The 16,566-nt window shown below is 47.7% G+C and overlaps 1 protein-coding gene and 1 long non-coding RNA gene across 11 annotated transcripts in view; one reads left to right on the top strand and one right to left on the bottom strand.

The window, feature by feature from the left end:
* WASF3 (WASP family member 3) overlaps nt 1-16,566 on the bottom strand; it is a 136,885-nt gene that overhangs the window by 42,170 nt on the left and 78,149 nt on the right. For all 10 annotated transcript variants that reach the window (XM_086714837.1, XM_086714855.1, XM_086714797.1 and 7 more), the window contains one exon: nt 3,603-3,745. In XM_086714837.1, coding sequence (XP_086570963.1) covers nt 3,603-3,735 — 133 coding nt within the window. In that variant the 5' untranslated portion in view covers nt 3,736-3,745. The remainder of the gene's footprint in view (nt 1-3,602; nt 3,746-16,566) is intronic.
* On the top strand, nt 613-5,137 carry LOC147584877 (uncharacterized). Its single transcript, XR_015254017.1, has 3 exons — nt 613-764; nt 4,011-4,188; nt 4,892-5,137. It is a non-coding gene; the product is annotated as an uncharacterized LOC147584877 (long non-coding RNA).

A 16,566-nucleotide genomic window follows, 5' to 3' on the forward strand; every position in this document is an offset into this window, starting at 1 on the left:
AGGGCAAGTCTCTGCTGTTCAGGCGCATAGGAGTGTGTGTGGGGTCGAGGCAAATCCTTCAAGTTCCCATGGGACTCTGCCCACCGTGGCCTTTGTAGATGGAGTCCAGCCTCTCTCTATCTGGTTCATGAGAAGTTCAGGTGATGTTACCACCTGCTCCTAACCTGGGGAACCCCCACGAGGGGTGGTCATGGCGTGTGGGACGGTGGGTAGGAAAGCAGGGAAGATTAAGACTTATCTGGGCCTACTGCCTAATGGGATAAAAAAATAGATTCCTTTTTGACTTTATCTTGGGAATTAATGCTCAGTAGAAGACTTTTTTTTTTTTTTAGAAGACTTTGAATGACAGATTCATGCATTCCTAAAACTTCATTTTAAAAATACCTGATGAAGGATTACAAAATTAGAAAATAACATAAAAACGTAATTTTTAAATTCTGATTCTTCCTAGCAAGTTTAGACCATAAAAAATTAGATCAAAAAATATCTCCTGTCATATAGTTCGACTCCGTGCAAGCCCCCCACAAAATGGAGTCACCCCAAATGGAGCGGTCATTTATTACACGTGTGAGTGCTAGAGCATCGTCATAGTAAGTGCATATGCTTCCTGTTCTATGACATCACCGCCAATTATATATGCTTTTAAAATTCCACGCAGGTACCAAGTCGATTTTATTTGCTGTGCGTTGCACCTAGGGGATCCCGAGTGAACAATCACTCATGAATAAATCACTGGTAACCGACAACGTGCTATTCTACTACCAGTAAGTAACTAGGTGTATTAGTTTCCTACAATTACATCCTTGGCGTACGTATCACTATAGTCCCCTTTCCGGCAGTCTCTTTGGGCCGCAAGCATGGATCACGAGGAAGGGGAAGGTAGCAGGTGTGCTCTGAGGATGCCCGACCACTGCCCCCTGAACCGGAGGGAAAGCTCCCCTGCGCAGGTGTAGGGACAAGGTGCTCCCTCCGCCTGGCTGCGACCTGCGGTCTCTCTCCCAGTCAGCTCCTGTTTCTGCCCATGCTTTCTGCCTGCCTTCACCAGCTGGCTTCCTCTGCCTTCTCTTAAACTCTGCCCACAACCCCAGCTTCAGCTTGTGGGTGGCCATCACTGCTTTGGTCCTGGGGGACACTTCAGCAGCAGGTCCCATAATAACCTAGCGAGCTCGCCGTGTTTCTTAGGTCAAACTTCCTGCAAGCATAGGGCTGACCTGGCTCATCGTTTCAATGCGGATACACGGTACCAGATTCTCTAGATCACACCGCCAGGGCACACTCCAATCATCATCTCTGGGGGGATTCCTAGCACCTTGTTTTAAAGCTCCCCAGGTGATTCTAGCAGGGACAGGGCTGGGACCCACTGGGGCAGCCTAACTAAGGCTGACTGTCCTTGAGGCCGGTCGGTGCCCATCCCTGAGTGGATTAGGTGGGTGCAATGAAACCTAGCGGTCAGAAGTCTGAAAGGGATGTCACTGGGCTAAATCAAGGTTTTGGCAGCGCTACGTTCATCCTGGAGGCCCCAGAGGAGAATCTATCTCCTGGTCTTTTCCACCTTCCAGAAGTGGCCCGCGTTCCGCGGTTTACGATCTCTTCTGCCATCTTCTAAGCTGGCGACGGCTGATTCAGTCTTTCTCACATCACATCGCTCTGATGTGGGCTGTTCCACCTCCTCCTTCCACGTTTAAAGGAACCCTGGGATTGCACTGGATAATCCAAGCTAACCTCTTTCTTAAGATTAGCTGATTAGCAACCTTCATTTCCCCATCATGTCACATAGCGTATCCACAGGTTCCGAGGATTAAGACGCAGACATCTTTAGAGGGGCCATTCTTATTCTGCCTCCATGAGCAGACTACGGGGAACAGAACATAGTACGTGTGGGGTTTGCTTACAGACGCCATAAACACGACCAACAACACGACGCTGAGTGTTATTACAGCATGAGACGCAGCCTGACTACTAAAACTTCAACGATTTATGTTGGTTTCCATCTTTTATACTCTACGTCAATAGACATTTCAGCCATAAAAACAAGAGACCAGAGTATTCTTACAAAAATATTATGAATTCAAACAGAAACATTTCTAGCCTTCGATAATTTACCAGCTATTTTCCTGTAATTATACCAATTTATACATTTTATCAACAACCGCTACTCAAAATCAATTGTAATTAGTTTGGATTCCGAAAGATATCTATTTCAAAACAGATTTTAAGTAATTTTCAAGTTACTTTTGCCTCAGCCAATGATTATAGATATATGAAAAATATAACAACACTGTACAATTCTTTTAAACAAAAAATACTTCTCCAGAATGTTTCTTCTTCAAAATTTAAATAAAATTACTTGAGTGTTTTTATTTTTTTTTAATGTTTATTTATTCATTTTGAGAGAGAGACAGAGAGAGAGAGACAGCAAGCGAGCACCAGCGGGGAGGGGGGAGGGGAGGGGTACAAAGAGACAGAGAGAGAGACAGAGAGAGAGAGACAGAGAGAGAGAGACAGAGAAAACCCAAGCAGATTCTGTGCTGTCAGCACAGAGCCAGACACAGGGCTCAAACCCATGAACTGCGAGATTGTGACCTGAGCCGATATCAAGGGTCAGACACTTAACCAACTAAGCCCCCAAGGCACCCCAGAAAGTACCTGAATGTTCTTAAAAAGCATATTTCTATGCTTGAGGCTACCAGTAGGTGGAATTATGGAGGATTTTCTAATTATTAACAAAGCTTCTGGAACATTTTACTGTGAAAACCCGTCACCCAAATGCGGTGTAAACCATCTAAACCAAAAAGGAGTGGGACAAAGTAAGATAACAAGATCGTTTTATAAATGTAAGAGTTAAGGGGAAAACATTCTGACTTCAAGAACCTTTGAAGGAAAATGCATTTTCGTGAATATCTGAGTCTTAAGAAATGAACTATTTCTTGGGTGTTTCACCTTCATATTCAAAATGAAAATAACAGAAAGTCCTTTCTTCCTTATATTTGCTTGCGTTTATATACCTGCACATGTAATACATACACAGTGTCGTATATGTAACAGTTTATCTGTTGACCTCAATTTGGAAGTTGGTACCTGCATTTTAGTAAGTGAGAATCAGCAAATCTCACTACTTTTTGGCTTTAATCGTCAATTCACTTGGAGCATTAGTTCATCAACAAATACTTGAGCACCTACTCTGTGCCAGGCATGTTACAAGTGTTAACAAGTTTTTAATTTATCCCGTTAAAAAGAAAAAAATCAGTCCTGTCCAAGCTTAACAAAGTAATTCACATTTTTAAAAAAAGTACCAATCATTTAATCCTCATTTAATAAGAACCGACACTACTTTGAATCCATAATTCGGTCTTATCTAACAATCTGTAAAAGGGTCAATTTGAACTTTACGTCTTCAGCACATAAAGTTGGTATCGTAAGACCAGTGAGTTATTTCACTCTGGGAAAATCGGGAGGGGGTGGGGGTGGGCTCTTTCCTTCAAAGCTGCGGTCTCTTCTTGGGACAAAACTAACGACTGAAGTGAAACCAATGTGCTGACGTTAAAGTTCGTCACATGCCATCGGTAATCAGAAAAAAGTGTTCTAGACAGAAGACGACTTACTTAGACTGCTGAGCTGGCGTATGATAGCAGCAAGGGTACTGTTGGTTACACATTCAAGTTCACTGGTAATCCCCTCCGGCAGGGCTCCCCGGCACAAGTGCCGGGGCTCGATGTTCCTCTTCACTAAAGGCATGGCTCACGATCTGAAAATCAAAAAGACATTTTTTTAAAAGCTCACAGTCACATTTTAAGAAACTTAGAGTTTTCATTATCCTTTCTACGTGAGACAATCAGCTAGAAACACAGCAGATGTCGAATTAATTACATAAAAGTTTATCGATTGCCAAGATATATTTGGCATACAACTCGACTTTTATAGAAAGATAATGTAAGCAAGATTTCCAGTAAAGTATGAATGACTGAATGCATGCATTTATACTTTCCCTCCCTCTCTACTAACATGATGAGAGATCAAAAAGGCATAAGCCCAGAAGTGCTAAGGGCAGGAAAGGACACAGCGGTCCCAAACTGGACAGAGCCTAATCAGATGAAGACACAGACAAGGCCATACCCTGGAGGCCAATGAAGGGAGAAAGGAAGTGAGCCCACCTGCCCACCTTCCCCAACAACAGCTCAGGAACAGAAGGTGACACGTACGCATGAAACGGACAGAGGTGGGGAAGCGGGGGATGGCTTCCCAAGTGGGATAAGCTAATGAACTAGATGAACCACAAGGATCTACACGAAGGAATATGACAACAGGAGGACTAGCTTTTAAAAATCCATTTACAAATTCCTTCTCCCTTCCTGGGCTGCCTCCACTCCACCCTACCCGGCATGTTTTACTTTCTGGTGAACTCCAGGATTTGGACTTGAGACACAAAGCAGAGCTAAAGGTTGGGGTAGGAAATGCACTGAGACCAGGGGTATTCAATCAAAGTCTACACTGAACGTAAGACGGGGCTTCTCCCTACACCCTCGTTCCCTGGCTGGCTTCTCCACGTGGCTCCCAGAGCCCTGGCAGCCTGGTTTTCACTCCCACCCAAAGAGACCGGGACATCCCTCCCTGGGAATACTGGAAGAGAGATCTACAAACATGGGACACTGGGCCAGGGCTTCCCCCTACGGAAAATGCCAACCAGGTCACCCACCAGTTACACCTGCCAATAATCTCTCCCCGCACAGTTCCCACATAGCTTTTAATGCCCCGGACATAAGAATGCACGGTGAAAGATCACCAGACACCTCAGGAAAGCTTTCCCCAATGTGGGGAAACCTGGGAATCCTTTTCACTTCTCTCTGCAAAAAGTACATTATAAATAACATGAAATCTCAACATTTTGTTTAAGGAGGCATATAGAGTTTCAAACCTGCTACTTAGACAACCAACCTACCGCTCATACGACAGTAGAAAATCCAGTGACTGGGACATAACCGTTATTTTGACAAGATCATCATATTGGCCAACTTGGAGGTACAGAAACACAAGAGCCTAGGATGTTGGTCAGCGGTCAAACCTGCCCTGAAGTGCCAATCTGGAATTCTTGTTACGGGAGACAAATAACATCCTATTTGTTCAAACCACCGTAGTTGGGCTTTCTGTTACCTGGTGTGAAACTTATTTCCAACTGGTACAACAACTGAATGGTACCCTGTACCTAAAGATTCTGGAATGTGGTAAGCATATAATAAATCTTTGCCTTTCTTCCTCCTTTCTTTAAAACTTTTGCTCATACATCTAATAAATACTTACAGAGCACCTACCACCTACCCGGCGGTGTAGGAGGTTGACGATCCAATGGGGAGTCAAAGCAGACAAGGAACCCCCCTTCCCATTGAAGCTCTATTCTACGAGGGAGAGAGACATTGACCCGACCACGCAGGTTAACGAATTCGGGGTTAGAAAACCGTTTGTGGGGTCAGGGTGCTCAGCTGTCTAGAGTCACGGACAAGTTCCTGTGGACGCGGGACCTGAAATCTGAAGGGTGAACAATGGTCCTGTGTGGTAATGTGGAGAATGAAGCAAAGGAAGGCAAAAGGGGGTGAGAGCTGTAAAGGAAAAGTTCTGTCCAATTAGCCAACGTTTAATTGACTATTTCTGCCTTATATCCATGAAGGTGGTCGTTCAACACACTGACCCTATTTTCAGATTCAAATACCACTGCCATTGACGCAGGCGCAATGCCTACAGCACATCCCTTCACCTCTCTGTGCCTGTTTCCTCCCTGTAAAATGGAGAGAATATAGCAGTCCCTACCTTAGAGAGTGCGAACCTAATGAACGATTACATATGTTAATCATTTAGAACAGCCTGAACTGTAACAGCACTAAAAAAAATGTGACTGATTATTGATTTAATGACATCTTATATGTTGTTATAATGTTAACTATTATTTCTATCATACTAGTAAAAGGAGCGGTTTACTAGCCGACGATAAGGCTGAACCACAAAAGATAACAATATTCGCATGGAAGTTATGTGAAAGAAGATGTACACGCTCAAGGAAGGAATGCTAAAATATGAAAATTCTAGAGGTCCAAGTCTCAAGGCAAAAAACAGAAGATTTACTGTGAGTTGTCATTTCTTTCTGGAACCACATTAGAACAACAGGACGGGATGGTAACTAATCACAATAAAATGAACTAGAAAGCCAGAATTTGTCATAAGGGAAAAAGAGAAAACTCATTAACAAACTTAATAAAAGCACAGGGTGTGGGAAAGAAAACTACTGAAAACGGGGACTCACTCCAGGAAAGCGAGAAGGAAATTAAGCAACAGAAACCATGATATCCATAAAGAAGCACGGAGCGATCGGGGGTGGGGGGTGGAGAGGGATGTGGTGGCAAAAGCTTCTAAGGACGGCACAGATAAGCTAGCGAACTGGATGTTCTTAGAAGACTCTGAATTCGCGGGCAGCCTGCTTGTAACGCCGATTTGTGAAACTGGCCCAAGTGTGAATTAGCTTTTAAATAATTTCTCAAAAGAGGGATTTATGAGAGTTTGGGGTAAATGTAAGATTTAGGAGCTGAAGGCTACGCATATAACAGGCCCCTCCTGCACATTCGTTCTGTGTTCATCCAGGATGAAATGTCACTCTTTATCGTATTTTTCAGCCTCTGACATGCCCAGCAACCTTCCCGGTACACCTCCCCCGGCCTACCACCATATCTCTTACGATTTATTCAAATGCACAGAAACCTAATCATCCACGTATCACAGAGGTCCCACCAACATGTCCGAAACACGGCCACAGCTAGTTAATACCTCCCTCCCCTCTTTCCCTGGGCTGGGTCCCCAATATCGGAGATACCTGCCATTCATCAGGGCATATGTGGGAGCTACCACTGGCTGTTTCGAGGGAATCTTGAAAACGCGCACAGAATTTTCCCGATGTTCTCAGTCAGAGGTGCTCACGGCCCACTCTGATACCCCACCCCCCCGCCAAAGGCCCTCAGTTTCATATTTAAGACAGCCCCCTCTTGTGTTCACGCAGTGAACTGTTGGCTCAACACGGTGGGTCACGGGAGGCTCCATGGGTACTGCGGCCTCACCGATAGGGCTCACCTAGAGGCTTGCTTAAGGCGTTATTAGGGCACCAAAGAAAAAAAGCTTAAGTCTAAGCGGGTGCAGTACCCACATCTTTTATTTCTGCATTCTGATGCTTTGACATCTTGGAGCCAGATGGAGGTCCCTGGAGGCATCGGTCCTCCGGGGATTAGCCAATTCCTAGAGCTGGTAAACTCACCCAGGGGCTCGCCTCTCGTATGCAAACCTATCAACCCACAGCCCGCACCTCCTCTATCCGCTCTCACACCCCACGCCACCGTCCAACTGCCCCAGTCACCCCAGGACCAGGTGCCAGACAACCGGGGACAACATTACGCCCCAAAGCCTGCTGAAATTACTCCAAGTAGCCAATCCCAAACCTGCTCAGCCTGCCTTATCCATCCTTCCCCACAGAAACCGCGATAAAGGCTCTCCATGCCAGCTTCCTCTTTCGCTCTGTCTCCAGGTACCCCCCAAACCCGGTGCTTCCCCCCACGCAGTCCCCTCATCTTGGGATCTGTAACATTTACCTTATGGTATCACCTCCTGATCTGCCGGCCAGCCCGTATGCCACCTTTTCGATTAGCATACTGTATTTAAAAAAAAAAAAAATTTTTTTAACGTTTGTTTATTTTTGAGACAGAGAGAGACAGAGCATGAACGGCAGAGGGGCAGAGAGAGAGGAAGACACAGAATCGGAAGCAGGCTCCAGGCTCTGAGCCATCAGCCCAGAGCCCGACGTGGGGCTCGAACTCACGGACCGCGAGATCGTGACCTGAGCCGAAGTCGGACGCTCAACCGAATGAGCCACCCAGGTGCCCCAGCATACTGTATTTTAAGACAACAGGGAAGTCTGAGAAGGATTCCAAGGAAGCAACATGGCAGCGATGTATCTGTGTCCCTGCTTACCATTGCAAGTGAACTGCAGGAGTCTACATGCCTGGCCCCAGGCTAGGACTTCCTCCCGAAGTGGACTAGAAGCTTTCTGAATTCAGGGACTGAGCCTACAAGTTCTGTGTTTCCCACACCGACTTCCAGGGTCCCCAACACAACCTGAGCATTGAAAAACCGTCTGCTGGTTACACGCCGACATGTGTAGGCAGACACGTCTCTGTTTGGCCCTCTCCTTGGGCACTGCGTGTGTTGTTGTTCCAGTATTTCAGCTCTAATGAATCCCAGCCTTCACTTCTCACGGTCGTTATACGTCTCTTTGGCACCCCCACACTTGTCTAAATACAAACGATACAACAGGGGGAGGAAATGCTACTCTCCTCTCAACTTTAGAAAAATGGCTTTGTAGTTCCTTTGGAAAGTTCTAATTACCTAGCAATGACTGTCATGACTTCCCGATTCAGGGTGAAGTACCCTAACACGTGAATTTTCCCCCAGCCGGCCTTTATTTTATCTGACACTAATCCAGTTTTGAATACACTGAATGGCAGGGTAGAGGTAAAGGGGAAAACGTTGGGTCACTCATTACTCTTGAAAATGCTCTGCAACGACAAAAACGGACACATAATGAACTAACCCAATTAGTCACCAACAAATCACTTAAGTATGCCTCTCGATTCCTTCGCTTGAAGAACTAGGATGCATCCGGAGCATTCTTCAAAGTCATCCTGTGCGCTAAGAAAAAAATCAAAGACTGCTAATCATACATTTATGGATTATTACAGGTTACATAAGGTATTGCTATTAAACCTGTAGTTCGCCCAACCTTTCTGGGAAATGTTTCAATTTAGAGACAGACAACCTGGTTCACATAACCGTGAACTAGATTCCAGACGTGGCTGAAAGCAGGCCAGAGCCCTTCCCTGGGAATTCGGAAGTGGGACCCCACACCCAGCTCAGCTGCTGCTCTCTCGAACAGCAGGCATGGGTAACCCCTCCGCCACAGGAGGTGGAGACTGCCACAGTCACGGCCAAGAAATGAGAATGAAGTCCCAGACAAACTGGCAAAGACAAGAGGCAGACAAGGACACCACAGGGCTTTGCCCAACCCTCCTCAGAATGCACGGCCAACGAGGAGAGGACACTTCTACCCAACCCCCCACTTCACTGGGGGGGGGGGGGGTCAGGCCTGCATCCCGGTCTGACGCTTCTTCCGGCCTCTTCTCGCTTCCTCTCTTTCCTTCCACACCACAGTTCCCGTAACCAAACCCTCGCAGGTATGACCCCATCTTGATGGCTTTCTCTCGAGGACCCAGACAAATAGGAGCGGCTCTGGGAGTGGTTTAACAAAAAGGGGTAGTAATCCCGGGACACGGGCCTCGTGCACAGACCACTGTGCAGGGGAGGAGGCGGCCGTCTTGAAAGGGCAGGCGTGAAGAGTCCCACCACAAGACTGGTTCACCTGCTACGGGACTGAGCCGTAAGTGACCTGGAAACTGTCCGGTGGAGGGAAATGCCACGACAGGAATAACAGTGTGGACCCGTGGAAGATCCAGAAGGTAAAAAACATCTACAACAGCAGCAGGATTGGCTCGTGGCTGCTAGCCTGCACTGATGGCCTGCGTAAGGGTAATGAGGGACCGAAAGCTGTGAACAAGCAGTCAATGGCTAAGTGAGAGAACACCGGAGCCTTCCTGGTGGGTGTAAACCGGTCCTCATCGGTGACCCGTAGTGACCTGAAATGGAACTGCGGACTGGACTGCGTGACAGCTACGGAGCTCAAGATGTTCGAATGCTCGGTCAGAGCATTCTGTTAGTATGCAGATCCAGGCTGCGGTTTTCAGGGATCCTGAGAACTGGAACACGGACTCCTGACGGATGCCCATGAGGATGCTGGGCGCAAACACTTCCCCACCACCCCCCAGCTCCCTCCGGAAGTGGTCAGCACACCACTGGGGGATGCCGCACAGGCCTCGCCCCCACGGCTGGCAGGTGACCCGCGCGGGCTGCACACGTCCCTTCCCGCGTGCCAGCGGGGGAACTGGTGCCGGGCCTGGCGGGCGAGACTGAGATCAGGCAGCCCGGGGAGGACAAGCAAGCGGTGGGTGGCTGTGCCCCAGAGACACAAGCTTCGGGGGGAGCGTGGAAGACAAAGCGTGGGAAGGCTCTGGAGGTGGCAACTCTGGTGAAGCTTCTAGGGGCGTGGCAGTTGGGGGCATGCTGGGAGAGCCCCTCCTGAGTAAAAGACACATCCACAAAGAAGGAAGTGCAGCGCCCACTCGGCTGAGTCGTGGGGGCAACGCAGCTGGGAATGCTGCTCTGGCCCGCAGACCGGGTGGCACAGCGGCTGCCACCTGGGAGTGGGGCCCAGAGCAAGAGGCTTTCTCTGCAGCAGGGCCGGGGCTTGGCACAAGCGGCCCGGATGTTTAGGCCGTAGGATCCAGTGACCCTGGACGGTAGGGAGGCGTCCGTATCGGGAACAGGTGCAGTAAGGAGCCCCTGGCAAGTGCCAGGCGGAGAATCAAACGTACCCCCCTGGGATTCTGAAGTAAGGCCACGCCATCACAGCAAAGAATGATACGCCCTTTGAGAACAGCTCCTGGCGTGTGCATTACCGGGCCCTGGTAGAGGTCACGAACAGCAAAGGCGCAAGCATCCCCATCCCCCCCACCGTGAGCTGGGTTTGTAGGTCAACCAGTTCACCAGCAGATGGAAAGGGGACTCCCCAGAATGAGCCAGCGTGGAAGGCACAAGTGACTCCCACAAGCAGGAAGTCCAGACCTCCTCCACGTCCCCCACCACAGCTGCCGGCGCACTCCATGCCCGTGCCCCCGGCGAAACGCCGACGTGTACGTCTAGCGGGCAGAGCGGGGCAGGCACGAGCCTGGATGACAGACGGGTCAGCCTGACGTCAGGGACGAAAGCAAAGAGCGCCCATGGCTCTGTTACAGCAGCAACTGGGGATTGCCCTCGAAGACACCGGAGAGGAAAATCTTCCCGCACGCGGAAGTGCGACACGGCAGTTCACCCCGCTTCGCTTCGTGCGGAACGGAGAGGGAGCCTGAGCTGAAAATCCAGATGCCTGGGCTGCCTGCTGTGTGGTCAGGGGAACGAGAAGGAAAAGGACGAGAGCAGCAGGGACAAGGAAGTCTGGATACAAGCATACGGGGCAGGCACTGGGGAGCGGGCACAGTGGGAAGACTCCTGGATCGTGTCAACCCCCCCGCCCCCCACGAGGCCGCGGCATCAGATTTGCCCAATGGGATCGCTCCGTCGCCGCATCTGACCAGGGGTCCCCCCTTCACAGCGGGGAGGCTCGGGACTGGACCCAACACGGTGGGTGGTAGGTAACACACACCACACCGTCCAGATGCAGATGCCCCCCCCCCCCCCCCCGAGTGCCGCAACCGCCTTCTCAAAGCACACGGAAGCACCAGCTCGAGAGACGGTCTGACAGGACGAGTGCCACGCTGCACGATGCGGTCTGCGAGGTCGAAGACCGCTCTGTGGCACCGCGTCCCTAAGAAGGGCACGCAGGTTCAGGAGCCAGGAGGCGGAAGCTGCCACGACCCACTTACCATCACTGCCAAGAGCCCACTGAGGGGTTCTGTGTTCCTGCCCCTGCCCGCTGGATTCTGGAGGGCCAGGAAGGGCTCATTCCGGCAGGGGCCACGGTCAAGGTCCCAGGGAACTGCAGGTTCTGGCTCCGGGCAGCACCCTGGACCCCCTGGGCCAGGGACCAGAGTCCCCTTGGGGCAGAGGAAGCCGACTGGGACCAGGAGGAAGGCTGCGTTTACACAAAGGGCAGGGAGGAGCACGCGCGCAAGCCAGGCGACACGCATCTTGTTGTCCGCTTCCGGCAGGATCCGGGTACTTGATTACCCACCTTACCTAGCGTGCTCGGTCAGCGCGCGTGCGCGCACGTGTGCGCGCGTGTGTGTGCCGCACCTGCCGATTTCCTGGAGCCTCTATCTCGTCGTTAACTTGTTTCTCACGGTGGGGCTTTCTTCTCCGCACCTCGTTTCAGGAGTTTCCCGACACAGCAACCTTGTGTTTGCTTTGACAGAGACCCTGGCACAGGACGAGGGTTCTAATTTCTCACCGAGAGCTTGGGGTTTTTTATTTCTGGAGCCCCAGGCAGATGGCAAGCCATTTCTCAAGGCTGGCGAGCCGTTCTTCCACCCAATTTTTAAGGGATCTGACAACCCTCTGAAAATCACAGTGTTCATTTGAGGCTCCAGTTCTAGCTCGCTGCCTCAGGCTGGCCGGACACACGTTTCTGTACCATGGGCAGCATCAGAACCTAGCCTCCAGCACCTGGTGTCCTTTCCCCTCTCGACCCCCTTGGCTTCTAACACCCATGGACAGGCCTCCAACGTGTTCTTTCCAGCAAGGCAAGGTTTAAAAAAAAAAAAAAAAAAAACCACATAAATTCACAAACACAGTCAGCTATACTTTACCCAGCAGCTGTACGTGTCCACAGAAACTCACATGGCTAATTTCACTTCGTAGACGTCTCCTATGAGGACTCTCTTCATCCCCCAGCCTCTCCATCACTGTATCACATCACGTTTCACTGTTCCTATAACCCTCTCCATTGTGGTCCTCAAATGCGGAACGAGAAAGGGTGAGTACAATGATCGGCGAGGTATAGTGAAAAACTGAAAGGATTGGTGACCAGCAGAGAATAATATGGGTAAAGTGGGTAACAATGGGGAAGACAATGTCGAATATAGAGCCAAACGTATTCTTTACTCCAATTTATGAATTGCATTAACAAATTAACCCTGAGTCCCTGTGTGTGCTGATTACACCTTCCCTGCCTTCCTTACAGCTCACATGAAAATGTGTGCTGGGCAAAAAAAAAAAGTAACATACTGATGGTATTATTAAATTTTAATATTAATCTAACATTCATTCCTAAAGTAAGATACTTAATTTTTTCCCTCTAATTTTATTTAGTGTCCAATTAATCTACACCTGAATTTCTCCTGCAACTTGACTTACTATGTCAGCTGAATGTCCAAACACTGGCATTTCACTTCCCAGAGTGGTAATCTTCTAACTAAAGTCAAATGATTAAAGAATTTCAAGTAATATCAGTGTGCTTTCTACTTAAAGGCAACTTTTCTCTCTTCCAATAAGTTATCTAACCTCTTTTTTAAAATTCCATACACTGGGGCGCCTGGGTGGCTCAGTCAGTTAAGCGTCCGACTTCAGCCCAGGTCATGATCTCACAGCTCGTGAGTTCAAGCCCCACGATGGGCTCTGTGCTGACAGCTCACAGCCTGGAACCTGCTTTGGATTCTGTGTCTCCCTCTCTCTCTGCCCTTCCCCCACTCATGCTCGCTCTCTCTGTCCCTCTCTTTCAAAAATAAATAAACATTTAAAAAAATACATAAAATGAAATTCCATATTATAAAACTCTGAAGTCTTCCTATAGAATGATTAATTGGAATGTCTTTTCTAAAAAGGTTACAAAAGCAATTCAACAAATGTTTAAAAACGGTGTGAAGTTCTCGGAGTGTCCCTTTTCCCAACCATTCCCGTCCACACCGAACCACCCGGGATGAGCTGTCATCTCAGCAATCTAAGTCCCTGGTGGATCTTTCCAGATCACTTACTGTTACTGATTTTCAGTTTAATTTCACCGTATTCAGAAGACATAATTTGTCTGGACTTGTCTAAATTTGTTGAGACGTGTCTTATGGCCCAAAGCATGATTTGTCTTGGTGAGCATTCCACATGTATGTCTTGGCGAACAGACGTGCGTTCAGCTGTGGTGACTGATGATGATGATGTTGTGATCTTCTATTTCCTTAATTAATTCTTAGTACGCTTGTTCCCTGAATCCCTGAGAGGAGGTTTGAGGCTGCCCACAGTAATAGATTTGTCCATTTCTCCCTGGCGTTCTATCAGTTTTTATGTATTTTGAAGGTCTGTTGTTGAATCTACACACACATTTCAGATCATCACGTCTTCCTGGTGAAATAAACCCCTTGTCCTTATGTAACGTTCCCTTCACCCCCGAGCTTGATCGCCGTCCCAAAGTCTACTTCAGTCATCCCTTCTTTTGACCAGTGTTTACGCAATGTAAGTTCTTCCTTTCAATTTTAACCTTTCCGTGTCTTTACAGTAGGTTTGAGACAGCATGCGGTTTGGTCTTGCTTTTCTGTCCAAAATGACAATTTCTGTCTTTTAATTGGTGTGGTTAGGTCATGTACTTTCTTTCAAGTGTAACAATAAGGTAGAATTTAAACCTTCTTGCCAGTGGTCTTCTATGTTCTGCATTTTGCTCCACTTTGCCGTCTTTCTGTCCTCTAGTAATTATTTTCCTGATGTCTCATCTCCATAACTGGATTTTATTCACTTTTAACCTTTCTAAAGTGGTTTCCCTACCATCTTTCGATCTATGTGTAATCACGGCCTACCTTCAACTACTACTGAACTACATCGTGCATCGTGTGTGAACATCGGCTGTAACCTCGGAAGCGTGCATTTTTGTCTTCTTTCTCCAATGCTGATACGTTCATGTTCACCCTCATTTTTCACCATATCAGGGTCTATTCATTTCTCTGTGTAGATCCAGACTGCCATCTGGCACTCCTTCTGCCTAAAGAACTTCTTTCAACATTTCTTGTAGTGCTGATCTCCTAGGAAAAAAAAAAAAAAAATTCCCTCGGCTTCTGTTTGTCTTAAAAAGTCTTCACATGGTCCTTTTTTTTTTTTTTTTTAAGATATTTTTGATGGGTATAGAAATTTGGGTTGCCAAGATTTAGGCTTTTTTGTTTTGTCTTTTGGTACTTTACAGATGTTATTCCACTATTATCTTTGTTCCTCCATTTGTAATGTTTATTCTCCCTATGGCTGCCTTTAAGATATTCCTGTTTATCTTTGGTATTTCAGCAGCTTGGTTCTTGTGTTTATAGAATTGGAGGGGGGGGTTCGCATTTCTTGCTCTCTGAAATTGTTGGATTTGTATGTATTTCCTTATTTAATTTTTTTTTTTTTTTTTTTTTTTTTGCTTCCATCAATTTTGGAAAATTCTCAGCAACTCTTCAAGTATTTTTTTTAAGTGGTGTTCTTTTTAAAGAATATTTATGTTTGGGGCGCCTGGGTGGCTCAGTCACTTAAGCGTCCGACTTCGGCTCAGGCCATGATCTCACAGTCCGTGAGTTCGAACCCCACTTTGGGCTCTGTGCTGACAGCTCAGAACCTGGAGCCTGCTTTGGATTTTGTGTCTCCCTCTCTCTCTGCCCTTCCCCTGCTCATGCTCTGTCTCTCTCTGTCTCAAAAATAAGTAAAAACGTTAAAAAAACGTTTAAAAAAAAGAATATTTATGTCTTTATTTTGAGAGAGAGAGAGAGAAAGCATGAGCTTTCACAAACACAGAGGATAGCACAGAACATCCAAGAAGTATGGAACAATATCAGCAGTGTAACATACTTGTAACTGGAAATCCAAAAGGAAAAGAAAGAAAGTATTATCCAGAGAAAATACTTGAGGGGCGCCTGGGTGCCTCAGTCAGTTAAGTTTCCAACTCTTGATTTTGACTCCGGTCATGATCGCACGGTTCATGGGGTTCATGGGATCCAGCCCCACCTCGGGCTCTGGTCTGACAGCGTGGAGTCTGTTTGGGACTCTCTTTCTTCCTCCTGTCTCTCTGCACCTCCCCCTCATGGGGGAGGCAAAGGGACTGGAAATGAAGGGAAATGGAAATCAATCATGCTTATGTGATGAAACCTCATTAAAAATCCCCAAACTATGGGGTGTGGAAATCTCCCAGGTTGGTGAACACATTCATGTACCAGGAGGGTGGCAAATCTCAACTCTGTGGGAATTGGGGACAGAAGCTCTGGTCCCTGGGACCCTTCGAGACCTCATCCCATGTACTTCTTCATCTGGCTATTCACATTTACCTGGGTCCTGGGGGCTTTGCTGCCCTCCCAACAACTTCTGTGTCAGAGGAGAGAAGGAGCAGAATAAGGGACCTTACAGCCTACCAGTCCCCCAGTACGACCATCCCCCGCATGGCCACACCATCAGTGGGGTCCTGTCTAGTCCCTCTTCTTTCTTACCAGTGCTTGGTGGAGGCCTGCAGAAAAGAGCTTGCGAGTGTGAACCCCCCTTGTATCTAGGCTCCTGGTTATTCGAACGGATGTGTTCACTCACACTCAACCTTTAAGAGCTCCTTTTAGCCACTTTGATGGTGGTCACCTGTCCCCCCGTCCCATGCTCTGCAAAACAAAATAGTTTAAGAGTCCTGCTCTCCTCAGGAGGGCTTGCTACTCTTTATAATTCAAGATAAGTTATTACTTTATAGATCATCTGGCTTCTCTCTCTTACTGATGGAAGCAATGCTCATTTCCAACTTTTTATATCGTAATTGGAAAAGAAACTCTCTGGCAGCATGGTAAGGACGAGATGAACACATCAGCTTCCTCTTTTGTTGAGTTGAAATGGCTAACTATACTCACAAAGGGACAAGAAAGCAAACGGACATTCTTGAGGAGTGACCATCTGAGGGTACTCTAAGTATCTGTGTACGCAGACCCCAAAGTGAGCAAACTGTTTTGGAAACAAAGG

The sequence above is a fragment of the Puma concolor genome, chromosome A1, assembly GCF_028749965.1.
Source record: "Puma concolor isolate L17-30 chromosome A1, mPumCon1.1.hap2, whole genome shotgun sequence".
Taxonomy (NCBI): Eukaryota; Metazoa; Chordata; class Mammalia; order Carnivora; family Felidae; genus Puma; species Puma concolor.